At 42.9% G+C, this 27,979-nt stretch overlaps 1 protein-coding gene across 1 annotated transcript in view; it reads left to right on the top strand.

Annotated features, from left to right (window-relative positions):
• The window catches only part of adgrl4 (adhesion G protein-coupled receptor L4), a 129,336-nt gene extending 102,563 nt beyond the window's left edge, over window positions 1–26,773 (top strand). Inside the window, exons 13-15 of the mRNA XM_048540025.1 lie at window positions 7,687–7,778; window positions 17,068–17,236; window positions 23,809–26,773. Coding sequence (XP_048395982.1) covers window positions 7,687–7,778; window positions 17,068–17,236; window positions 23,809–23,871 — 324 coding nt within the window. The 3' untranslated portion in view covers window positions 23,872–26,773. The remainder of the gene's footprint in view (window positions 1–7,686; window positions 7,779–17,067; window positions 17,237–23,808) is intronic.
• The last annotated feature ends 1,206 nt before the right edge of the window (window positions 26,774–27,979 follow it).

Below are 27,979 nucleotides of genomic sequence, written 5' to 3'. Positions count from 1 at the left end.
ATTCCAGCCTTAGCTTTGGAATTTCTTCCCTTAACTTCTTCATCTCTCTGTCTTTCTACCTCTCCCTCTCTCTGCTTCATTAAGACACTCCTTAAAACCCTCCTCTTTAGCCAATCCCTAGACCACCCTCCCAATTACGTGAAATAAAAACCGATAGTGCTGCAGGAACTTCGCAGGTCTGGCAGTATCTGTAAGGACAATAGACAATAGACAATAGGTGCTGGAGTAGGCCATTTGGCCCTTCGAGCCAGCACCACCACTCATTATGACCATGGCTGATCATCCACAATCAGTATCCTGTTCCTGCCTTATCCCCATAAACCTTGATTCCACTATCTTTAAGAGCTCTGTCTATCTCTTTCTTGAAAGCATCCAGAGAGTTGGCCTCCACTACCTTCTGGGGCAGAGCATTCCATATATCCACCACTCTCTGGGTGAAGAAGTTTTTCCTCAACTCTGTTCTAAATGGCCTACCCCTTATTTTTAAACTGTGTCCTCTGGTCCTGAATTCACCCATCAGCGGAAACATGCTTCCTGCCTCCACGGTGTCCAATCCCTTAATAATCTTATACGTCTCAATCAGATCCTCTCTCATCCTTCTAAACTCAAGTGTATACAAGCCCAGTCGCTCCAATCTTTCAACATATGATAGTCCCGCCATTCCGGGAATTGACCTCGTGAACCTAAGCTGCACTCCCTCAATAGCAAGAATGTCCTTCCTCAAATTTGGAGACCAAAACTGCGCACAATACTCCAGGTGCGGTCTCACCAGGGCCCTGTACAGCTGCAGAAGGACCTCTTTGCTCTTATACTCAATTCCTCTTGTGATGAAGGCCAGCATGCTATTAGCTTTCTTCACTGCCTGCTGTACCTGCAGGAGAGAAACAAAGTTAATGCTTTGAGTCTGATGTGAATATTCTTCCAAACAAAAAGGCTCAAAATGCTAACTCTGTTACTCTGTAGAGATGCTGCCAGACTTACTGGGCTTCGGCAGCACTTGCAGTTTTTATTTCAGATCTCCAGCATCTAAAATATTTTGCTTTTACTGTCCTAATTATGAGGTAAGGTGTGAATTTTCATCAAATGTTCCTCTCTTTATTTCAGGACAATAGATAGGTGCAGCAGAGAGTCATGGGTGGTTTGCGTTGAACCTAGGGTAAGGATGGTGCTGAGAAGAAATAAAGGCTGCCTCTTAGGCTCTGGTCATCTTGATGTTGACTGTATGTCCCTTCTTAATGCAGATTTTCCAAGTTCGCTTCATTCTCATCCTAAAATCTATTGTCGTCGGCAGATTGGAGCTGGTGGGAATTGTTTCCATACTGCGCTCCCAGCTTGGCACAGAGTCACATGCTGATCTTGCAGCCCAACATTTGCACTGGGGAGGCAATGGGCAGCTCTAGGCGAGCCCTGCAGAGTGGTCAAAGCCAAGTGGGAGCAAGCAGGAATATAGGACTGTTTGGTGGAATGGTAATGGTGGCTTGCAATCCACTAGTCTGGCTTTATTGTTTTGGATCATGGGTTGAAATCCTATGATGGCAGATGGTAAAGTTAAAATTCAGTCAGATCTTGAACTGACTATTGTTTGTAGTAATGGTAACTATGACGATTTCACAATTATTGTAAAAAGCCATCTCGTTCATTACTGTCCTTTGGGGAAGGAGATAGAGTCATAGAGTCATACAACATGGAAACCGACCTTTGGTACAACTCATCTGCATCGACCAGATATCCAAAACTGATCTAGCCCCATTTGCCAGCATTTGGCCCATATCCCTCTAAACCCTTCCTATTCATGCAACCATCCAAGTGTTGTAACAATGTTATAATTGACCACACCTCTGTCACTTCCTCTAGTGGCTCATTCCATACATGCACCACTTTCTGTGTGAAAAAGTTACCCCTTAGGTTCCTGTTAAATCTTTACTGTTTCACCTTAAACTGTGCCCTCTAGTTTTGGACTCCCCTACCCTGAGAAGAAAAGACCTTGGATATTCACTGTATCTATGCCCCTCATGATTTTATTAATCTCTATAATGTCACCCTCAGCCTCCGACGCTGCAGGGAAAATAGCCCCAGCCTATTCAGCCTCTCCCTCTAGCTGCAATCTTCCAACCTCGGTTACAGACTTGTAAATCTTTCCTGCACCCTCTCAAGTTTAACAACATCTTTCCCATGGCAGGGAGATCAGAATTGTACACAGTATTCTAGAAGTGGTCTCACCAACGTCCTGTATAGCCGTAACATGACATCCAGCTCCTATACCTAATGCACTGATGGAAGTCATTTTCTACTATTCTCTGAAGCATTATGATGCAAAAATCATTGTCCATGGACATTTATCAACCTCGTTTCCAAGAAATCTCTTCTTTCACAAAACCTTGTCTCGCGATGTCTCCTTTCTTGTTCAATTGGACACATATTACTGTAGAAAATTCTCCTGAACACAAAATCAAAGAGTGATTGTTCTTGTTAGTCCTTAATCTGATCGATACACAGGTCATGGTACATAATGGGGACTAAAATACAAATTAATGCTCTGAAGTCATGAGTTCAAACCCACCCTCAAAGCTGGTAGAATTTAAAATCAATTAATAAATCCGAAACGTGAAACTAGTTTCAGTAATTTTGACCAATGATTAATTGTCACATAAAAACTTATTTGGTTCACTAATGCCCTGTGGGGAAGGAAATCAGCCATTCTTGCCCACTCTAGCCTATATGCCACTCCAGACTTGTGGTGATGTTCATGACTCAGGCTGCCCTCTGAATCGGCCAGCAAGCCTCTCAGTTTCAGGGCGGCTAGAGTTAGGCAATCATAAAAAAAAGCATTGAGTTCAGGAGAGGGACACCCCAAAGGTTTTGGGAGCAGCACAAAGGTGTTCTGCACTACTTTGTGATCACATCCAATTCAGACTGATAATGTCAAACGCAATAATCCATATCTAACAGGAAGAGTTTCCAAGGAAGATTGGATAATTCAGAGCTGAGTCATGGACTTGTCTATCAGCAATGTGAGCTATATCGTCAGTATAGTTATACATAGTGCTGATTGGTTAGTTCCGATGGCTAGTGCATAATATAAAATTATTCCAATGGTAAGGATTCAATCCCCATTGTGGCAGTGGGAGGTCTTGGAGGCCTGTCTCCTTTCCTTACTCCACTTTAGTTGCCTCATAATTTATATATAACCAGTTGTTTCCCATCAATGAATACAGATTACAATGATTCTTAATTGACCACAATCAACCCCAGATAGTTTCCATCACAAGTTCCAACTTGTAATATCTCTGCCTGGCCTCATTTCATTTGGTGCTGAATCATTCAGCCTTTGATTACTTTGCAGACTTGACTATCTCAATGTTTGTCTGGTCTTTTTGTTCTCCTATAAATGTGGGTTCATCCAAAACCCTGCTACCCAAATCCTAATTGGCTCTTACTATTAAGCCCTAATCTTGATGTTCGCTGACATACATTGGCTTCTGGCCCAGCAATGCCTCAGTATTAAAGCTCTCTTTTTTTTTATAACTCCTTGCATAGCCTCTCCCACTCCTTATTTCTGGCCCTCCAACAACTCTACGCTTCTCCAGTTCTTATCACTGGCGTGTGACAGTCAGCTGACCATTATGGTGACAATTGTGGATAATCACGCTAATGAATGAAAGTAATCAGAAGTTGGATTCTTCTACTACAGTGGGAAATTATGCAAAATGTCCTTTTCTTATGAGAGCATTTTAAGTTCATTCATGAATGTGGGCATCACTAGTTAAGCCAGCAATTACTGCTTACTCCTGATTGCCCAGAGGGCGGTTAATAGTCAACCACATTGCTGTTGGCCTGGAGTCACATGTAGGCCAAACCAGGTAACGACAGCAGATTTCCTTCCCTGAAGGACAATAATGAACTATTAGGGCTTTTCTTGGCAATCGACAATGGATTCATGGCCATCATTAGACCCTTACTTCTAGAGTTTTATTTAATTCCACTATCTATCATGGCGGGATTTGAACCCAGGTCCCCAGAGCATGGGGCTGACTCTCTGGATTAATAATCTAATGATAATACCATTAGACCATTGAACCATCACCTACCCAAAGAAATGTTGGGGTGATCCGTGTTTTTTTTAAAGGAGTTAAGGATACATCAGTTTCTTAGAGAATAGTTCCCTATGTCACGCATTTTATACTGTTTTACATTACTGCTGTTTTGCTTGGAAAGGTTTTTTGAAATGCTTAGAAGGAAATGGCTACTTTTCACTCTGGCTGTGTACATGATGCCTATTTTTATAAAGACAAAGGTACTTTGCATTCTGTTGGAGTAATTTTCACTTCTAACCTTGTCTTTTTTGGCAATTATCTGGGACAAAATAAATGTTTAATACTTCTATCCTGTATATCTTGAAACAGTGAACAAAAGAACGGTGTACGAATACGTTAAACATTTATAAAGTGTAATTTTACCACCCTAGGCAATTTCAAACTTCTTTGTGTTGTAGCTTCAATAAATGTCAGGAACTCCCCCATCCCACTTCCCCTCATCTAAGATGTAAACAGTCATCAATCAATGTCATCTGATGTAATTTGTTCAGATAACTAATGAACATCTGATATTGTTCCTCGTATCACTAGAATAGATTCTGAATCCAAGGTGGATCTCAGTGTGTTCTGAGGCAAGTTACTCAGAATAATAGCATTTTTGAAAATATAATTTTGGGACTTTACGTTTGATTAGGTTCTCATAACCTCAACAGCCCAGGAGGGCAATTAATTCAACGGTCCTCTGCTATCGCTTCACATGGAGTTTCTTTTGTCTTTGTCAACACTTTACTTATCTTCCTGTTATGTTCTTTGTTTTTGAATGTTTGCCCAATTCTCCATTAAATGATGTTTCGTTCAATTTGTTTGCCGTTATAGCCACAAGGACTTTCTGAACGTCGTTGTTTCTTTGTTGTGAATTTGCTGATTATTGTGAGCCATATTTACCCACTTAAAATATCCTGCGATCACAATCTCTCACTCAACAGCCAAACAAAGGATGGGTTTCAAATGAAACTGGAGCTTCAAATATTAGATGCCTCAATCAAGCGCTTTTGCATGTGTTTCCTGATGAGAAAGAAAGCGAAGGCAAAATGTGTCTTCACCTTTTGTAATCAGATCTTACCATGCTCAACTAATCTCACAGCCCACTTCAAGAAAATGAAAAATCCTTAAAAGCTCCATGTTGTACCAACTTGACTGGGCTCACTTAAAATTATTTGGTTAGCCTTCTACTTCTCATTTCTGTGGGATTTTGCCGTCCCAGACATGGCTGCCATGTTCTCTGCTTAGCACCAATTCTATTAATCAAATATAATCAAATTATCAAGCATTTTGTGGTCAGAGATAGTGGGAACTGCAGACGCTGGAGAATCCGAGAGAACAAAGTGTGGAGCTGGATGAACACAGCACGCAAAGCGGCATCCGTTTCAGGCTTAGACCCTTCAACAGAAAAGGATGGAGGGTCTAGGCCCGAAACGTCAGCTTTTGTGCTCCTAAGATGCTGCTTGGCCTGCTGTGTTCATCCAGCTCCACACTTTGTTATCTTGGATTCTGGGCGGGTGCATAACAGCTTGGTACAGCAACTGCTCTGCCCAGGACTGCAAGAAGCTACAGAGAGTTGTGTGCACAGCCCAGACAATCATGAAAGCCAACCTCCCACCATGGACTCCATCTACACCTCTCGCTACTGTGGAAAGGCTGCCAACATCATCAAAGACACCTCCCACCTATAATGCTCTCATCCAACCTCTTCCATCAGGCAGAGATACAGAAGTGTTAACACAAGGACCAACAGGCTCATAAGCAGCATTTTCCCTGCTGTTATTAGACTGCTCAATGGGCCTCTCTAATTTCAAACTAATGCTGTCCCCGCCTTTGTGCACCTCCTGTGCAGTCACAGTCTTGTATGCCTCACTCTGTAAGCACCCTCGGATCTAAGTATAGGAGAGATAATGGGAACTGCAGATGCTGGAGAATCCAAGATAACAAAGTGTGGAGCTGGATGAACACAGCAGGCCCAGCAGCATCTCAGGAGCACAAAAGCTGATGCTTAGGGCCTAGACCCTTCATCAGAGAGCATTGCAAGAGAGTTGCAGTGGGAGAGAGATTCCCTGAGGTTGGTCCGGAGGGTAACTTCTTCAGGTTAGGCATCCCTGGAAGAGGCTTCGCAGTGAGGTTAAAATTGTATCAGAGATAATGGAAACTGCAAATGTACGATCTAAGTATCCTTGATTGTTATAATCTGACTGTAAGGATTGCAAAACAAGAGTTTTCACTGTACTTAGGCACATGTGGCAACAATGAATTAAATCAAATCAAATCAAATTGCTGCCTCCCAAAATAAATTTGATGAATTTTTTTCTCAACACCTGTGGTGTGATGAAGACGAATACCTGTCTTCATTATCCCTGTGCATTGCCTTGGGCTGTGTCCCATCAAATGCACCTTTTCTTCAGATAGTTCATATTATTCTGAGCACACCTGGTTTCTTCAGTGTTTTAAACATATTCGAATTAACTCCATTTAGCCTGAACAGGGTCCCTGGCAAACAATTACAGAGCTTAATTATTCTGGTTCCAAACGAATATTTCATGCAATGTACCTGAATTGTTGCAAAGGACATGTGTTTCGCTTTTAATTAAGCCACCTGGCACCAATGAATTGCAGATTTGAAGAGATTGGTGGATAACTTTTGATGCATAGTTCACTTTGTGACTTGCCACTGAAAATATATTAATTGCCTTGTGCTGCACACTGGGCAGGTGCTGAGTGTTATTCCCATTCTTGCATTCACATCCACCGACAGCTCCATTCATTCTGCCAGATATAATCCCTACAATGTCGACGTAGATCATTCGGCCCATCGAGTCCACACCGACCCTATGAAAAGCAGCCCTACCCAGACACAGGCCCACCACGACCCTACCATTTTCCTGTAGCCCTGCATTTGCTATGGTTAACCTGCCTGGCCTGCTGTCCCAAAAATGGCTGCCACGCTTTTCTGTCCAGTATCAATTCTATCAAATCAAATCACCAAGTAACAGTTTGGTACAGCAACTGCTCTGCCCAGGACTGTAAGAAACTACAGAGAGTTGTGTGCACTGGACACCATGGGTAATTTAGCACGGCCAATCCAACTAACCTGCGCATCTTTGGACTTTGGGAGGAAACTGCAGCACCCGGAGGAAACCCACACAGACACAGGGAGAACGTGTAAAACTGTAGACAGGCAGTTGCCCAAGGCTGCAATCAAACCCAGGTCCTTGGCACTAAGAGGCACCAGTGCTAACCACTGAGCCAGCATCTGCCCTAGGCTTTGCTAGAAACAGTGATGCTGCTTCATTTGGGTTTTCTCTCTGCCCTGCAACATCTAAATGCCTGGCGTGTAAATGTTCCCCTTTGAGTAGGCAAAATACCCAATAGTGTGGCACAAGCAGTGATGAGGCGCCTGTTTGCTTGATAGCACAAGTTCATATGTAGTAGTATCTCAGAACATTACCACCTGCTGCCCTTGCATGCTTACCTTCAGCAACTGATGCACATGGACACCCAGGCCCCCCTGCACACCGTCCTCTCCCAAATTATAGCCATTTTCACACAGTAATCTGCCTTCTGTCTGATTTGCCTTATAATGCCCATTCTTGATTTTCAGGTTAATCTGCTGGCATTTGGAGTCATTATATACAAAGTATTCCGACACACTTCCATGTTGAAACCTGAAGTGAGCTGCTATGAAAATATTAGGTAAGTTTGAAACCAAGAACGTATCTAGTATTTTATGATGAAATTTGTTAACAAAACAAGCTTCTGAATTTGGCTAAGATAACAAGTGTGAAGCTGGATGAACACAGCAGGCCAAGCAGCATCTCAGGAGCACAACAGCTGACATTTGGGGCCCAGACCCTTCATCAGAGAGGCCCGAAACGTCAGCTTTTGTGCTCCTGAGATGCTGTTTGGCCTGCTGTGTTCATCCAGCTTCACACTTTGTTATCTTGGATTCTCCAGCATCTGCAGTTCCCATTATCTCTGACTTTGGATTTTTTTTAAAAAAAAACTTCTGTGTCACTTTGCCACCATTTCTTTTATTTCTGTAATGAAATATAATATTTTCAAAATGATTCATAGAGTCATAGAGCACAGAAACAGACCCTTCAATCCAACCAGCCCATGCCATCCATAACCCCAATCTAAACTAGCCTGACCTGCCTGTGCTTGGTCCATATCCCTGCAAACCTTTTCTGTTTATCTACTTATCTAGCTGTCTTTTAAACATTGTAACTGTACCCGTTTCATAAGCTTTCTCAGGAAGTTGATTCTACACATGAACTACTCAACCAATATTTCAAATATACTCACTTCATTGAATCATAGGATCATTACAGTGTGGAAACAGGCCCTTTGGCCCAACAAGTCCACCCACCCAGGCCCATCCCTCTATAACCCACCTAATTTGCATATCCATGAACACGAGGAGCAATTTTGCATGGTCAATCCACCTACCCTGCATATCTTTGAACTGTGGGAGGAAACCCACGCAGACACAGGGAGAACATGCAAACTCCACAGCGACAGTCACCCAAGGTGGAACTGAATCCGGGCCTCTGGTGCTCTGAGGCAGCAGCGCTAACCACTGAGCCACCTTTCCACTACAAATGATTATGTTGATTATTATGAGAATTATAATGGGAGGGCAATGGTCTAGTGGTATTATTGCTGGACTGTTATTCTAGAGACCCAGATAACATTCTGGGAACCTGGGTTCAAATCCAACCATGGCAGATGGTGGAATTTGAATTCAGTAAAATATCTGGAATTAAGAATCTAATGATGACCTTGAATCCATTGCCGATTGTCCGGAAAAACCCATCTGTTTCACTAATGCCCTTCAGGGAAGAAAACAGCAATGTAGTTGTCTCTGAATTGCCCTGTGGGCATTTGGGGATGGACAACAAATGCTGCCTGGTCAGCGATGTAATCATCCCATTAATGAATAAAAGAAAACAAAATATGTAGGTAAATATTTGTGTAATCAATAAAGTAGCCAACTTACAAATATACTGTGATTCTGTCTAATAATGGATAGGGTTATCTTGTGGATTGCCGAATCATAGAATCACAAAATATGGAAGAGGCCCTTCAGCCCATCAAATCTGTACTGCCAAAGCTACGTTAAATCTACACTAGTCCCACTTTCTAGCACTAGGCCCAGAGCCTCCAGTGTTATGAGAATTCAAGTGCTTGTCCACGTATTATTTTTAAAAGTTGTGAAGCATTTTGCCATAACAAACCCTACCAGGCCATGTATTCTGTATCCCCACCACCCTCTGAGTGAAAAAAACTCAAATCCCCTCTAAACATAAAAACCAAAATAACTGGTGGATGCTGTGGACCACAAACAAAAACAGAAGTTGCTGGAAAATCTCTGGCAGCATCTGTGAAGAAAAAAAATCAGAGTTAATGTTTCAGGTCTGGTGACCCTTCCTCAGTTCTGCTTTCTATCCGCCTTGTCAATGTCCCTCACAATTTTACACATCTTAACACCCTTCAACCTTCTCTGCTCCTAAAATAAAATAGCCTGAACTTATCCAGCCTCTCTTCTTGGCTAAAACGGGCCATCCAGGCATCATCTTGGTGAATGTGAAACAAAAAGCAGAAATTGCTAGAAGAACTCAGGAGGTTTGGCAGCAACTATGAAGAGAAAGCAGAGTTAATGTTCCAAGTCCAGTGACTGGAGTCCAACATTACTGAACCCAAAGCTTCTCCAGGAATTGCTGTTTTTGTCTCAGATTTCTAGCATCCACAATTCTTTGTTTTATATCCTGATGAATCTCCTCTGCACCCCCTCCAGTGCAATCCTCCTGTAATGCAGGGATCTAAACTTCATGTCATCCTTCAGCTGCGGCCTCACCAAAGTCCATACAAATCCAACAAAACCTCCTTGCAATTTTAGTGCATGCCACTATTGATAAACTCAAGTGCTCTACATGCCTTCTTAACCATCCTATTAACCTATCATGCCACGCTCAGGGATAATGGGAACTGCAGATGCTGGAGAATCCGAGATAACAAAGTGTGGAGCTGGATAAACACAGCAGGTCAAGTAGCATCTTAGGAGCACAAAAGCTGACGTTTCGGGCCTAGACCCTTCATCAGAAAAGGGGGATGGGGAGAGGGCTCTGAAACCTCCCCCCTCTCTCCCTATTTATTTCAGAACCCTCTCTCCATCCCCGTTTACTAATGAAGGGTCTAGGCCCGAAACATCAGCTTTTGTGCTCCTAAGATGCTGCTTGGCCTGCTGTGTTCATCCAGCTCCACACTTTGCTGTGCCACCCTCAGGGTTCCGTTTACAAGCACCCAAAGATCTCTCTCTTCCTTTGAGCTTCATTCCATTCACTGAGTGCTCCTAATCGATTGAAGATTCAATGAAATTGTCCAATTCTGGAGTTTTATGAACAGAATGGTTTTAGGGCGGTTCATAACACATTAGGTAACTCAGTTCGATAACACAATAGGTTAGGCCAATTTGCAATTGGATAACTCAATTACACCATCTGATAGCGTAATTCATGGCCTAATTGTTAGATTGGCTAAAAACATATTGACACGGTGGTACACTCAGTAACGGGCAAGGCGACTCAGTGTCAGCAAAAACAGGGCCATTCAGGACTACCTTCAGTGTGCAATAGGCTGGGTGCCTCAGTGATCTAGTGAATATAGCATCTCAGTCGCACAATATCAGGCGTGGGGCCATGGTTACAGTGAACAGGATTGCTGTATGGCATGGTTGTCAAGATGATGCAAAACGCATTGAAAAATGCAACTTGCTGAAGAAATGGATTCATTCTCAAGTATATGCTCACACCTTTGCCTGGCACACTTGCCCACCCACCACCCCCTCCCCATTCTAGCACCCATCATCAGTCAGCATGAATACCACTTTTACCTAGCTGCCACTTTTACAACTGGGCTTAAAATGTTACCGCTGTTTCCTCCCCATCCCAGGGAAAAGACACTTGCCATTCACCTTATCTACATCCCTCTCGATTTTATAAACCTGTATAAGCACACCCCCTTACCCAAGTATTCAAATATACTCACCTGATCATTTCGGGAATTACAATATAAAGTTAGATATTAGTGTAATCAATAGAGTAACCAATTTGCACAACATAGTGTGATTCTGCATTACCATGGATTGGGTTATATTATGGGATCATAGAATCACAGAAGCATACAATAGAGACGAGCCCCTTCAGCCCATCAAGTCTGTACTGCCAATTTTATTGTATAGCTGCACTCATCCCACTTTCCAGCACTGGGCCCATAGCCTTGAATGTTATGACACTTCAAGTGCTTAGCCAGGTATCGTTTAGAGGTTGTGAGGTTTTCTGCCTCAACTATCCTCCCAAGCCTGCTGAGTTTCTTCAGCAGTTTCTGTTTTTGCTTGTTGCAGATCGCCAGCATGTACAGCTCAAGGGATCCTGGCAGCTTCTGCTCAATTCTTTTTGGGGATGATCTTACAAACATATGGACAAGGAGTGGATGCCAGGGCCTGCTCCACTGTTTAATAAGAGCATAGCTGATCTGTTTGTGTTCTCAGATCCACAAATGCACCCAATAATCTTGCACCCCCGTTGTTTAACAAAAATCTATCTCGGCCCACCTTGAAAGTATTTAGAGAGACTGCTTCCACTGCCTTTTCAGGAAGTGAGTTCCAAAGACTTGCAACACTCTGACAGAAAGTATGTTGCCTCATCTTTGTTTTAAAAGGGTAACTGCTTATTTTTAAACAGTGATCTCTCCCATCAGAGGAAACATCCTCTCTACATCTACTCTGGCAAGACCTTTCAAATCTTACCAGCTCTAATCAATCTTATATTGATGTCCTCTGGATTTGGTCTCATGGAGAGTGTTGCCAAACAAAGAGACCGAGGGGTGCAGGTACATACCTCCTTGAAAGTGGAGTGACAGGTAGACTTGTCTTTATTGGCAAGAGTTAGTGAGAGAGAAGAACTGAGGAACATGGTCCTGGGGCATTTGCTAGGATTCAAGGCTGATAAATCTCCAGGGCCTGATAATCTACATCCTAGAGCACTTAAGGAAGTGGCTATAGAAATATTGGATACATCAGTGGTCATCTTCCAGGGTTCCATAGACTCTAGAACAGTCCCTTCAGTTTGGAGGGTGGCTAATGTCATTCCAATATTCAAAAAGGGAGGTAGAGAGAAAATAGAGAATTATAGATCAGTGAGCCTCACATCAGTAGTGGGAAAAATTCCCAAATCCATTGTTAAGGATTTTATTACAGAGCATTCAGAAAGCAGTGGTAGGACCAAACAGAGTCAGCATGGATTTATGATGAGGAAATCATGCTTGACAAATCTGTTGGAATTGTATGAAGATGTAACCACTAGAGTTGACAAGGGAGAACCAATCAATATAGTATATTTCGACTTTCAGAAAGCGTTTGACAAAGTCCCATATAAAAGATTAATGTGCAAAATTAAAGCGCATGGGATTGTACAAAGTGTATTGAGATGGATAGAAAACTGGTTGGCAGACAGGAAACAAAGACTAGGAGTTGATGGGTCCTTTTCAGATTGGCAGGCAGTAACTAGTGAGGTGCCATGGAGATTGGTGCTTGAGACCCCAGCTATTCATAATATATATTAGTGATTTGGATGAGGGAACAAAATGTAACATCTCCAAGTTTGCAGATGATACCAAGTTGGGCAGGAGGGTGAACTGTGACGAGGATGCAGAAATCCTTTAACATGATCTGGACAGGCTGGGTGAGGGGGCAAATCAGTGGCAGATGCAGTATAATTTGCATAAATGTGAGATTATTCACTTTAGTAACAAAAACAAGAAGGCAGATTACAACCTGAATGGCTGTAAATTGGGAGAGGGGAGTGTGAGCGGGACCTGGGTGTCTTTGTGCACCAGTTGCTAAAGGTAAGCATGCCGGTGCAGCAGGCGTAAAGAAGGCAAATGGTGTTGGCCTCCGTTGCGAGAGGTTTTGAGTACAGGGGCAGGGATGTGTTGTTGCAATTATACAGGGCCTTGGTGAGACCACACCTAGAACATTGAGTGCAACTTTGTTCTCCTTTCCTGAGGAAGGATGCCCTTGCTCTCGAGGGAGGGCAGCGAAGGTTTGCAAGGTTGATTCCGGGGATGACAGGTCTGACGTATGAAGAGAGATTGACTATGGTGGGACTGTTTTCATTAGAATTCAGACAAATGAGGGGGTGTCTCATCGAGATCTACAAAATTCTAACTGGACTAGCCAGGGTAGATGCAGGGAGGATGTTCCTGATGGTGGGTGTGTCCAGAGTCAGAGGTCACATTACGACAATTTAGGATAGACCATTTAGGATGCCGATAAGGAGACATTTTTTCATCTAAAGTGTGGTGAGTCTGTGGAATTCATAGTTGATGCCAAAACATTGAATGCATTCAAAAAGCAACTAGATATAGCACCTGGAGTGAATGGGATCAAAGGTTATGGGGAGAAAGCAGGATTAGCCTATTGAGTTGGACAATCAGCAATGATCATGAAGAACATCAGTGCAGGTTGAAGGCCCAAATGGCCTCATTCTGCCCCTATCTCCTATGTTTCTTTGTAAAACATTGAGTGGCAGAGTTGAGATGTCATGTTGTGGCTGTGTCGGACATTGGTGTGGCCATTTTTAGAACGCTGTGTACAATTCTGTTCATCTTTCTGTTGGAAGGGTGTTATTAAACTTGACAGGGTGCAACAAAATTTACAAGCATGTTGCCAGGACTGGAGGTTTTGAATTATAGGGAGAGGCTGAATAGACTGATGATTTTTTTTACCTGGAGCATTGGAGGCTGTGAGGTGACCTCATAAAATTTTGAGGGGCATGGATAGGGTAAATAGCCGCAGTTTTCTTCCTAGAATGGGGGGAGTCCAAAACTAGAAGGTGCAGGTAAGTGAGAGGGGAAAGATTTAAAAAGAACCTGAGGAGTAACATGTTCATGTAGCGGGTGGTGCAATTATGGAACTAAATGCCAGAGCAAGTGATGGGGGTGAGTACAATTATAGCATTTAAAGGGCATCTGGATGGGTATATGAATAGGAAGTGTTTAGAGGGATATGGGTCAAATGCCAGCAAATGGGAATAGATTAATTTAGGATATCTGGTCAGCGTGGACAAGTTAGAAGGAAGGACCTGGTTCTATTATTAGGGACTAGGTCAGATTGGGGATGTCTGTTTCCATGTATGTGACTCCATGATTCCATGACAAGAAACATTTTCTCTGCCTGTATCAAAACCTTCCATCATTTGAAAGGCTTCTTTCCAGTCATTACTCATTTTCATTAGAGTATAAGATGTGAGCATCACTGCCTCTCGGCAATGTCTGGGGCAGTTTCAAGGGCACTTCAGACTTAACAACATTGCTGTGGTCCTGGAGTCACATGTAGACAGATTAAGTGCAAATAGTATATTTCTGAGATGGGATTTTTACAACAATACAACAGCTATCATTACTGGTACGAGCTTTTTATTACAGATACTTTTCTAAAATCTCCCAGCTGCATTGAGAGAATTTAAATTCACGATTTAGATACAACTGTGTTTCGAGAATCACTTTGCAGTGGCTCCCTATAATAAGGCCCAGTCAATTTGTCCTTACCAGTTTGAAATGACCTTGCTTTTCTCATTCCAATCTATGATGTGATGATTTGTGCATTTATTTTTTGCGGTATAACTTTTTAAATTCTCTCTGAAAAGATGATGACAGTTTCTCAGGTATCCAAGAATAGAATAGAGGTTATGGCTGAAAATGCAATGCCAACAACAATTGCAGAAGAAACCCAACAGAATTGCTCCTTCACACTAAGCAAGATACATCTAGCAATCAGCTGGCCACCAAGAGTAACAACTGAGGACAAAGCTCCACAATCCAGCGAACAGCGAGAGATTGTTAATCCCCTGTGATGAATAGCCCCTGTCCTAAATGTGACAACAGTATAATTCAACTAAAGCCATCACCAGACTGCTGGAGCAGTTAATGAACCCAGGAGCCACATTTGGAGGCTTCTCTTTACTTTCATTTGAAATTTCTGTGGATTTTTTTTCCTCCTCTCGCAGACTTGGACTGAGGTTCAATTTCATGAGTACAGTTTGAGGCAGCTGAGTTGCTTTGTACAAGTTTCAGTGGTTAGCACTGCTGCCTCAAAGCGCCAGGGACCCAGGTTCAATTCCACCCTCGGGCGTCTGTCTTTGTGGAGTTTGTGTGATTTCCTCCGGGTGCTTCGGTTTCCTCGCACAGTCCAAAAATGTGCAGGTTAGGGTGGATTGGCCATGCTAAATTACCTGTAGTGTTCAGCGATGTGTAGGTTAGGTGGTTATAGGGGATGGGTCTAGGTGGGATACTCTGTGGGTCAATGTGGACTTGTTGGGCCGAAGGGCCTGTTCCCACCCTGTAGGGATTTATGGATCTATGGAGCACAAAGATGTGTCAGTTAGGGTGGACTGGACATGCTGAATGGCCCACTTGTCTGGGAATATGTGAGCAAGATGGGTTAGGCATGATAAGTGTTGGGTTACAGGGATAGGGTAGGGGGTGGGCTAGATGGGATGTTCTTTGAAGGGTTGGTGTGGACGCGATGGGCTGAATGTCCTGCTTTCACACTGTCGGAATTGTATGATTCTATTTAGCCACAAACCCCCTCAGTGGTCACAATGGATAGGGAGGATAGGATCCCGAACAGCACAGCACATAGCATGACTCAATTTGTCATTGATTGAATGGATCGGGAACACAATCGGTTAGATCACATAAGTCAACGACTTTAGCTTTTCTCACAGAATTGGTAAGGTACAGAAAGAGGCCATTCATCCCATCTTTCCTGCACTGGCTCTTCAAACAAACATCATTGCCAATCTCTCACACACAATTTCTGTGCAAGTAGTCATCTACTGTCCCTCTTAAATGGGCCAATTGAACCTGCCTCCACCACACTTCCAGGCAGAGCATTCAAAACCCAGCTACTCGCTAGGAGACAAAGAGTTTTGTCACATAATCCCTTGGTTTCTTTGTGCATCATTTTCAGTTTAAACCCTCTCCTTTTCTCTTTAAAGAGCATTAACAGTTTCTCCCTTTCCACTGTATCCAACCTGCTCATGGTGTTTCCCATCAGCATTGTGGAGCAGTGATCAAGAGCCAGTGAAGCGCTTGCATTTAGATAGCGCCTTTCACACCCTTGGGATCATTCAAAATACTGTAGAAACATAATCACAGGATAGAATCAAAGATCCCACAAATTGTAATGTGCTTTTTTAGTGTTGGGTGGTAATACATCCATACCAGGGGATCAAAAGGGCATAGCATGAATACTTGGATAAAAATAGTTCATGAAGCTAGGGGGGGAAGCAGGAGATTGGCACTTGGCAATGATGCTCGTTTAATGAATTGGTTCAGGCACAATGGAAGAATGGCCTCCTTCTGCGTCATAGCAATTTGGTGATTCTGAGATCAGTGAGGACTTCCATGCGCTCCAATTGAATAGTGCCACAGGATCATATACACCCACCTGAAAAGGCAGACAGCAAGGAAGGTGTCTCCTTAAAGTGAAGACAGGACAGCACGGTGGCACAGTGGTTAGCACTGCAGCCTCACAGCACCAGGGACCCAGGTTCAATTCCAGCCTCAAGTGACTGTCTGTGTGGAGTTTGAACATTCTCCCTGTGTCTGTGTCTGGGTTTCCTCCCGCAGTCTAAAGATGTACCGTTTAGATGGATTTACCATGGAAAATTGCACGTAGCATTCCAGGGGTGTGTAGGTTAGGTGGATTAGCCATGAGAAATGCAGGGTTACAAGAGGGGGTGTGTCTGAGTGAGATCCTGTTCAGAGGGTTAGTGTGAACTCAATGGGCTGATTGGCCTGTTTCCACGCTGCAGGGATTCTATAATGCTACTGTGCAGTGAACCCATGATGGTGATTGAATGGCCAGTTTTAACTGGTGATGAATGAGATCTCACAAACAATCTCATTGTATTGGCAGATCATGTGCCCGTGGTGCCATGGCATTGCTCTTCCTCCTTGGAGCCACCTGGACCTTCGGTGTTTTGCACATTATCAAGGGATCCATGGTGACGGCATATCTGTTCACTATCTCTAATGTATTCCAAGGGATGTTCATCTTTGTATTTCTCTGCATCCTATCAAAAAAAGTAAGTGATATTTCTCAACAAAACGGTAACCCTCCCAGAAATGTGAAAGGGGACGAATCTTTTTCACGGATGTGAGAGTTGGGGGGGCATCGATATTATAACACTAATAGCAAGTCAAGGTGAAAGGAAGATGAAGCAACACATTTTGCACCTGTTATAAACTCACGATATACCAAAGTATTTTACAACCAATGAAAAACACTTGCAGAATAGGCAACATGGGAAATATTGGAGTTAATTTTCCCACAGCAAACCCAACATACAGCAATTAAATAAATGACGAGGCATCGTTTCGTTTTTCACTCATGGGACATGGGCATCACTAGATGGCCAGCATTTTATTGGCCACGGACAGCAAGAATTGCAGGTGCTGGAGTCTGAGATAACACAGTGTGGAGCTGGAGGAACGCAGCTTCAGAGGAGCAGGAAAGTTGACGTTTTGGGCTGGGACGCTTCTTCAGAAAAAGGCTCCCTTTCCAATCAACTCTGGCCAACTGCTCCCTCATGTCTTTGCAGTTCCCTTTACTCAATTGTAATACCATTACATCTGATTCCAGCTTCTCCCTCTGAAACTGCAGGGTCAATTCTATTATGTTATGGTCACTGCCCCCTAAGAGTTCCTTCACCTTAAGCTTCCTCATCAAGTCTGCCTTATTACACATCACCTACCCAAACTCAAGTGCTGTGTATCTCCAATATAGCCTCCCTGTTCTTATCATCTCTGCCATGACTGATAAATGCAGGTGCTCTGTATGGCTTCTTAATCACTCTATTAACCTGTCTTGCCACCTTCAGGGATCTGTGGACAAGCTCCTCAAGATCCCCCTGCCCTTTTGAACTTCCTTGTATTCCACACGCCTTCCTATCTGCCTAGCTCAGTGTTTCAAAACATTTGTGCACATGGGTCCACGTAATCTTTTTATGAAAATAATACGTTGATTGCATCTTTTCATAACAATTTGCCTTCCCAGCTATAATCACGCTATTATTTACTGAACATAAATGCATTAGAATAGTCTTGAGAGTTATTAGAGCTTGCTTGGGCTTGGTCATGCCCCAAAGTATTACCTTCTGAATTACCTATCTCTATGTGAATCCATACCTAAAACAAAAAAAAACAAGTTACGTTCCTGCCCTTCATACCGTGCTGGTAAATTGCATCTTCCATATCTCGTGCAAAGCATTTACCAGCATTACTAAGTAAGTAAAGAATGAAAGAGTGAAGGAAAACACTGTTGCTAATACAACAGACAGAAGTGATTCAGAATGATTACATTCAGAACTAAGATGATTGCAAGGCATTTGTCTTCACGAACATCGGCTAGATATTGCCTTCACCACTGATCTGACTGTGTGCTTTCTCTCATAGCTTTCTGCAATCAACCCCAGCACATCCATTGACTGTGTGAAGAGTCTGTTTTATTTCTCCTTAAAGGTTAATTGCTGAAGGTTAACCTTGCAGTAATAGCTTGTGGCAAGATCATTTTGGCAGAAAAGGTCATCATCTAACTAAATAGTAAACAGATTTGAAATCACTTTTCTGGTAGCATTCTTATCCTCATTATTGTTCCTATTTAGCGAGGATTTCCTGATGGGTCCTGGCACACAATATACATTCTGCTGTTCAAGGTTTATTGATTCGGAAAGGTATGTGTCAACATTAGCTGAGCTTGACAACATTTCTCTTAATGCTGCAATGAGGATATAACCAGTTATAGTGAGCAAAGGGTTCCATCATCTCCACAAGGCAAGGTCAAAGTGTATGAGCATATGACATGCTAACTCTCTGATCAATATTTTCAGACATTTTCCCTTTAATCAATACTATCTATTTTCCTCTTGGTTTTTGGTCTCATTTTCCTCATGTCAACAGAGTCACTTCAGTCATCACTTTGATTTTCAGCTGTTGAATCTTAAATATCAAAATACTTCATTATCTCGTGTGTAAATGTCTATCAGAGGTTCCTGGTAATTATAGTACATAAAGAATCCATCCTGGCAACTGTTCCTCTCCCTGAAGCACAGAAAGAGCACATTCAGGCAACTGCTTCTCTCCCTATAAAAAATGCCATTCAGGCCTATTGGCCCAGGCTAGCATTCATGATCACTTTGCATCTCCTCCCACTTTACCTTCATCTTACCCTATCAGCATTACTCTTCATGAGAATCCCTGCAGTGTGGAAGCAAGCCTTTCGGCCCACCAAGTCCACACCAACCCTTTAAAGGAGCATCCCACCTGGACCCACTCTATCCTTGTAACCTTGCATTTCCCCTGGCTAATCCATCTAACCTGCACAGCCCTGGAGACTATGGGCAATTTAGCATGGCCAGCCGACTTAACGTGCTCAATTTTAGATTGTAGGAAGAAACCAGACCATCCAGAGGAAATCCAGGCAGACCCGGGGAGGGCATGTAAACTCCACCCAGACAGTCACCCAAGAGTGGGATCAAACCTGGGTTCCTGGCACTATGAGGCAGCAGCGCTAACCACTGAGACACTGTGCTACCCATTAACTATCCAGTACTTCTTTAAATACAATGCTGTGAAGCCACTTCTCTAGATAATGTTATTCCTCCTTAATTTTTCATTGGGCTTGTCAGTGACTGTATTGTATTTATTGGCTGCCATTAACTTCATTGTCCCTACAAATAGAAACATCATTGTTATCTGAATCTACCCAAGCTTCTTTAAATTCTTAAAGACCTTCCTCAGTCTTCCACTTCCAAGAGAATCGAGCCCTTGCCTGTTCAGTCTTGTTGATGGCAGTAATCTCTCAGTTGTAGTGTCACCTATGTAAATCATCATTGCAACCTCTCCAGTGCCCTTATACTCTTCCTATCACATGCAGACTAAATTGTATGCCGTATTCCAAATATGGCATAACCAAGGGTCTGAAGAAATTTGTTCAGTTCTAACAGTTGGGGAAAGGACCCAGAGCTTGGCTTATGTTATTTATGGCCTTGTCAATTTACACATTTGATTATTTCTGTATGCTTTGCTCTTCAATCCCAGTTAGAATGAGTTAAAAGGATAAAGTTATTAACCTCATTCTTTCAATGAAAGGGGTAGTTTGAAGCTAGGACCAAAGCAAATATTAATTCACATTCTCTAGCTTCATCGCACCTTGAGAGATTGAAGATTAAGACTTCAGTTTTGCGACAGGGTTCATTGATGCCACATTTGGTCAAATGCTGCTTTGATGTGAAGGGCAATCATTTTCACCTCTCCTCTTGAGTTCAACCCAATGAAGTCAGAAACTTCCAGGTGCTGGTGGAGTCCAAGCTGAGCATCAGTGAGCAGGACTTATCGCTATGCGAGTGTCACTTGATAGCATGGCCAATGACACCCTCCGTCACTGAGTTGAGGATCAAGAGTGTCTGATGGGCCAGTTTGGATTTGTCCTGCTTTTAGTGGGAAATTTTCTGCATTGTCTGGTGGATGCCAACATTGTAGCTGTACCGGAACAGCTTATCTCAACATGAGACACAGTAGAACACGCGTTTTTAGTCTTTCATCAGGAAGTCTCCAAGGCCTATCATGTGTGCAGTATCCAAACTGTAAAGTATCAGTCAATGGGGGGATGGTGATGGACTTATTCCAATGCTACATGTTGGCATGAAAATAACGTCACTACGGTAGTACCAGACCACTGGGCTGCTGCCTTAAGAGAGAGAGATGATTGGTGGTAGTTTAACCTGAGGATCACCACACCGCTGACAAGGGGAGAGTTTGAGAAGGAGAACCCTTCATAGTAACCTCAGCCAGTGATGAGAAGTGAACCCACACTGTTGGCATCACTCTGCATCACAAGCTCACTATCCAAACTAATCTGACGTGTGTTGTTATAATCTACCTCCTGAAAGGGCTGTGGCACTTGAATAGATATGGTGGTTCAGTGGTTAGCTTGTGCTGCCGCACAGCGCTAAAGGTGCAGGTTTGATTCCAGCCTCAGGTGACTGTCAGCATGGAGTTTGCACATTTTCCCTATGCCTGCGTGGGTTGCCTCCAGTTTCCTCCCATAGACCAAAGGTGTGCGGGTTAGGTGGTTTGGCCATGCTTAATTGGCCTGTAGTGTCTAGGGATGTGCACATTAGGTGGGTTAGCCATGGGAAATGCAGGGATAGGATAGTGGCATGGATTTGTGTGGGATGTACATCAGAGAGGTGGTGTGGACTCAGTGGGCTGAATGGCATGCTTCCAGACTTTAGAACGTAGAACATAGAGCAATACAGCGCAGAACAGGCCCTTCGGCCCTCGATGTTGCGTCGACCTGTGAACTAATCTAAGCCCCTCCCCTATACTATCCCATCATCATCCATTTGCTTATCCAAGGGCTGTTTAAGTGCCCCTAATGTGGCTGAGTTAATTACATTGGCAGGCAGGGCGTTCCACGCCTTTACCACTCTGAGTAAAGAACCTGCCTCTGACATCTGTCTTAAATCTATCACCCCTCAATTTGTAGCTATGCCCCCTCGTACAAGCTGAAGTCATCATCCTCGGGAAAACACCCTATCAAATCCTCTGATCATTATGTATGTCTCTATTAGATCACCTCTTAGCCTCCTTCTCTCCAATGAGAACAGGCCCAAATCCCTCAGCTTTTCTTTATAGGCCCTGCGCTCCAGGCCAGGCCACACCCTGGTAAATCTCCTCTGCGCCTTTTCCGATGCTTCCACATCCTTCCTGTAATGGGGCGACCAGAACAGCATGCAATATTCCAAAAGAGGCCGCACTAGCGTTTTGTTGCAGCATGACATCACAGTTCCAGAACTCAATCCGTCTCCCAATAAAACCTAACACACCGTAAGCCTTTTTAACAGCACTATCAACCTGGGTGGCAACTTTCAGCGATCGATGCACATGGACACCAAGATCCCTCTGAACATCCACACTACCAAGAATCTTTCCATTGACACTGTATTCTGCCTTCCTATTATTCTTCCCAAAGTGAATCACCTCACATTTATCCGCATTGACCTCCATTTGCCACCTTTCAGCCCAATTCTGCAGTTTATCCAAGTCTCCCTGCAACCTGCAACATTCTTCCACACTGTCCACCACTCCACCGACTTTAGTATCATCTGCAAACTTACTAACCCATCCACCTATGCATGTGTCCAAGTCATTTATAAAAATGACAAACAGCAGTGGTCCCAAAACAGATCCCTGTGGCACACCACTAGTAACCGGACTCCAGGCTGAATATTTTCCATCAACCACCACTCGTTGCCTTCTTATAGAAAGCCAGTTTCTAATCCAAACTGCTAAATCTCCCTCAATCTCATGCCTCTGTATTTGATCCAACAGCCTACCATGTGGAACCTTATCAAAGGCTTTACTGAAGTCCATGTACACCACATCAACTGCCCTACCCTCATCCACATGCTTGGTCACTTTCTCAAAAAACTCAATGAGGTTTGTGAGACACAACCTGCCCTTGACGAATCCATGCTCACTATCTCCAATCAAATTGTTGCTTGCTAGATGATTATAAATCCTTTCTCTTATAATCCTTTCCAAAACTTTCCCTACAACAGACGTAAGGCTCACAGGTCTGTAATTACCTGGGTCATCCCTAATGCCCTTCTTGAACAAGGGCACAACATTTGCAGTCCTCCAGTCCTCTGGTACTAAACCTGTAGACAATGAGGACTCAAAGATCAGGGCCAAAGGCTCCGCCATCTCCCCACTAGCTTCCCAGACAATCCTCGGAAAAATCCCATCTGGCCCAGGGAATCTATCTACCTTCACACCTTCTAGAATTGATAACACCTCCTCCTTGCTAACATCAATCCTTTCAATTCCGGTAGCCCGTAACTCAGTCATCTCCTCGACAATATTCTCCTGTTCCTCAGTGAAAATAGATGAAAAATAATCATTTAGCACCTCTCCGATCTCCACAGGTCCACGCACAACTTCCCACTTCTGTCTTCGACTGGGCCTATTCCTACCCTAGTCATCCTCGTATTCCTCACATACCTATAGAAAGCGTTGGGGTTCACCTTTATTCGACCTGCTCATGCCTGCTCATGCCCCCTCCTTGCTCTTCTTAACTCTCTCTCTAAATCCTTCCTCACTAATCTGTAACTCTCCGTCGCCTCATCTGAACCATCTCATCACATAAGCCTCCCTCTTCTGCTTAACAAGAGATACAATTTCTTTAGTAAACCACGGTTCCCTTACCTTATCGCTTCCTCCCTGCCTGACAGGGAAATACCTATCAAGGACACACAATATCTGTTCCTTAAACCAGCTCCACATTTCGATTGTCCCCATCCCCTGCTTTTTGCTTTAGGGCTTCTATGAACAGGCAAACCATTACAGGGTTCCATGTATGCAGCACCTTTCATGATCTCTACATATCCTAAAGCATTTTACAGCCAATGAAATACTTGATAAAGTCAATGTTGTAGGAAACATGGCATTGAGTAATTCTTTCAATGAGGCAACATGGACATAATGAACCAGTTGTGTTAAATTCGGTGATTCCATTTATTTCATACTTTGTGTCTTGAAAGCACAAATTAAATAAGGAGCAAAACTTATTTCTCTTTTTGAATGTATTTCACAGATCCAGAAAGAGTACTACAGACTATTTAAAAATGTGCCCTGTTGCTTTGGGTGCCTGAGATGAGGTGGATTGAAGATGAAAGACAAAGATGAAATGGAAGAAGACAAAGAGAAGAAAGGATGCATTTCAGAAGAGCCACAAGCAGTGTTGATTGTTAAGAGATTATAATTTATTTAAAGCTTTAAACTGGGTGTTAGAGGGGATGGAGGGGGCACTGTGTGCAGTATTCCTTAGAATCTTTTACAACTCAACATGCCTCCTAATGTACTTGTTTTATCCTGTAGCTTTGAAATCTGTTTACATAGCTTAGATTGTTTGTGGAAACAGCAAAAGAAAGCTGAGAGTCTTCCTGTGATCTTCCTCACTTACCAGAGATTTTTAAACAATTACACCATCAAAACAACCAGTCAACAGCGTAGAGGAATGTCATCTTAAATGCACAGAGCTATCATCCACCAGGACAAACAATTATAACCTCTCAGTCTACATTTTAATATTTGCAGTAAAATAATTCCTCTTGTAACTAAAAAGCAGTCAATTTCCTGTTGCTCGCTGTGGCCACTGAGGAAGGGAAATCTCTGAAGTTCCCTCCCCCCATCCTCCTCTCTGATGAAGGGTCTAGGCCCGAAACGTCAGCTTTTGTGCTCCTGAGATGCTGCTTGGCCTGCTGTGTTCATCCAGCCTCACATTTTATTATCTCTGAAGTTCACAGTTTTTTTTGAGAATGTGACCTGATAATTATGGAATAAACTCAGACCTTCTCCCAGCTTTCATTAAATGAGGGTTTTCTTCCCCTTCTCTCTGCAACCTCACCCAGTTCTTCTTAACTAAAAAATGGAGAGGAAATGAATCATCTCTCGGTGAATAATAGAATTAATACAAAGGAAGGGTGAATGCGGAGAAGGATGCATAAAAACTGGTTTCATCATAGCCCAGAGGAATGCCACTCAGCCCATCATTAGACGTGCAGCCCCTTTCTATCAGGCTGACACGTACAGGCTAACACATTCTTCATTGCACCAAGTAGTTTGGTATCCTAAAACAACCTGCACTGGATCCCTGCCGGGTATTGTCTATAGGGCACTACATAGCCTTATTGATGAGATTAGTCTCTCCAGCACAGTGGGCACTTCTTCATTTGAATGTTGCAGCGATTCAAGGAGGTAGCTGCTCCCTAACTCAAATACCCTGGACTTAATATAGAGTTCAACTCCTTCAGATTGTGAACTCACTCCCACTTCTTCCCTTTCTTTAAGCTTTACTTGTTACATTCTCTATCACCATGCCCTCTCTGCCCACATCACTGTTACTGTCTGTTCTTTCCAGCCTGGCAGTTAGACACACCAATGTTCTGTCATTCTCACATTTCGATCTGCAATATCAACATCCTTTCTCCCTCAGCCCTCCACCCCTCAATCCCTCACATCATGTCAGCTCTGATGAAGAGTCATCTAGACTTGAAAAGGTTAGTTTCCTCCCTTTCCATTATGCTGCCTGACCCACTGTGATCTCCAGCATTTGTTGTTTTCAGGACAGTAAATGATAGACCTACTGAAATGCCCATATCCCGCAAACTACCATTATATTGACTAATCTGTCACATTATCAGCTAATCTCAGTTTTGTTTTCTATGGGATAGTGGTATCATTGGAAAGGTGCATCATTGGTTGCCCATTCCTAACGGACCTGAACTGGGCAATTTTAGGATCAACTACATTTCTGTGAATTTAGAGTCACATGCAGAATAGACCAGGTAAGGATGGCACATTCCAGTAATTCAGTAATTCACAGTGATTTAATGGAAGCAATCATTCAATTTTGTTCATTAAATTTAAATTCCACAGTTGCCTGGTGGGATTTGAACTCTTGTCATCAGAGCATTGGCCTAAGCGTTTAGATTAACAGCCCAATGAAATTGCCACTTCATCACTATTTCCCAATCTGGTTATGAACTACAGCTGACAGTGATGGAGCAATGAACCATTACCCTTCATGCCTTCCCCCCCAAGTTAGTAAACTCTACAGAAACCTTGTAAAGAAATGTCCACTGAAAAACAAAAAAATGTTTCAGATTTACTATGGTCTCTGGCCTTTCATGAGAAATAGGGATAAACACAGCTAAAGTATGAAAGAGATTTGAGATGTTTGATTGACGCAAAGTGTTGACCATGATAAATTTTGCAATTTCATGACAATCATTCCATTGGCAAATGTGAAGGGCCACTCAATACTAGCAACCTTCCAGCTATGAGATAGGAATCTGTCTAAGCAACAGCCCTTTAGAACTGAGATAAGGAAGATATTGAATCTGTAGAAACTGTTGTCACAGAAATCTGTGGAGGCCAATTCATTGAGTGTCTTTAAGACAGAGATCGATAGGTTCTTGATTACGAAGATCAAGGGTTACAGGGAGGAGGCAGAAGAATGAGGCTGAGAAACATGACAACCATGGTCAAATGGTGGAGCAAACTTGATGGGCCAAATGGCCTAATTCTTCTCCTATATCTTATGGCTTTATTGTTTGGTCAACACTGTTTGAGGGATGAAGTCTTGAGTGCAACCTATTTCTCTTAAGGTGTCATAAAACAAATCAATTTCTACCTGCAGAAGCAAATGAAGCTTCAGTCTCTACCAAAGGATATTAGGAAAATCTTTCCTGCTGTCAGGTGTAGGGCCAGACTACTGTATTAACTTTGCACCCTCCATCCAGCAATTCAAAAGCACTTGTGTTTCTAACTGAGCCAAGTTGGAATGCAGCAATAAGTTGATAATGTTACAATATGGGCCCATTTGTGTTACCGATTGTGGAGACAACTAGTTCATTGTGCATGACAATCAGAATACTATAGCTGGATGCTTCAATCTGTTTCTTTAATATAATTCCCAGTGAATTTTAATTAAAGATGTAATCCATTTCAAGACATGTTTTGATATTCATAATCAAATAAAAATTTCATAACTTTAATTTGAAAACTTTCTTTGGTGAGTATAACACCAGCTTGTGTCAGTTAAATGTCAAACAATTTTATTCTTTCAATTTGTGACTAAACAATGCTTGTATCTTGTGATTCAACAGCACCGACCTTCTTACCTAGAACCTAACTCCATGCTCATGGCATTTAGAGTTTCAGATCAGGTGGGGGAAAAGGCTACAGTTTAATCAGAGGTTTGAGGACTAGGTTTTGTCACGAAGAAGTTCAAAACATTGTTGAAGCGTTTTATAACTTAAATACACTTATCTGGAAATAAGAATTGTTGGCAAAAAGTAAGACCAAGCTCATTTGCATTTAGAATAGAATCCTTACAGTGTGGAAACAGGCCCTTCGGCCCAGCAAGTCCACACTGACCCACAGAGCAACCTACCCAGACCCAACCCACCTAACCTTCACATCCCTGAACACTTTGGGCAATTTAACATGGCCAATCCACCTCACCTGCACATCTTTAGACTGTGGGAGGAAATCGGAGCACCTGGTGGAAACCCACACAGACACGGGGAGAATGTGCAAACTCCACACAGGCAGTTACCTGAGGCTGGAATCAAACCTGGGTCCCTGCTGATGTGAGGCAGCAGTGCTACCCACTGAGCCACTGTGCCTTCCTAATTTACACTTTCTAATTAAAGATATTAAGTTGGTTTGTTGGGTGATTCATGTAAATATAGAACAGCAATAAAACTGGTTTGCATGGTTTGTTCATTTCACTGCAGTTGCTGAATTGCAGAGATGATGGCGAATCCAAATTGTTCGTTGATGTCAGCCCAGGTTTGGCGAGCTCAGAGACAATAATCACTTTAAGACTGCCATGCAGCTGGCTTGTCTTTCAAATCTTCATTCGTAGCAGATCAGAATCTTGGAACTTCCTGGTTGACAGTGCTGTCGGTGGACCTTCATCAATAGGACAAGTGGATTAAGACGGTGGCTCACCACAGCTACCTCAGAGAGAAGGGAGAATGAAACTTTGGGAATAAACACCAAGGAAAAAGACTTCCGGTTGCGGTATCCATGGGCCAACAAGAGCCACTCAGTTTGATTTTGCCAAGGACATGTCTCTCTATGACTTTATGACTGCCATTTGTCGAAACATACAAGACATGAATATGAAAGGTTTACAGGGATGTGAGACAAATTCCAGCAAGTGGGACTAGGTCAGTTTAGGATATCCAGACAGA

This window comes from Stegostoma tigrinum, chromosome 8 (assembly GCF_030684315.1).
Source record: "Stegostoma tigrinum isolate sSteTig4 chromosome 8, sSteTig4.hap1, whole genome shotgun sequence".
Lineage (NCBI taxonomy): Eukaryota > Metazoa > Chordata > Chondrichthyes > Orectolobiformes > Stegostomatidae > Stegostoma > Stegostoma tigrinum.
Note: the sequence above shows the minus strand (reverse complement) of the source record. Positions and strands in the feature narration are given on the sequence as shown.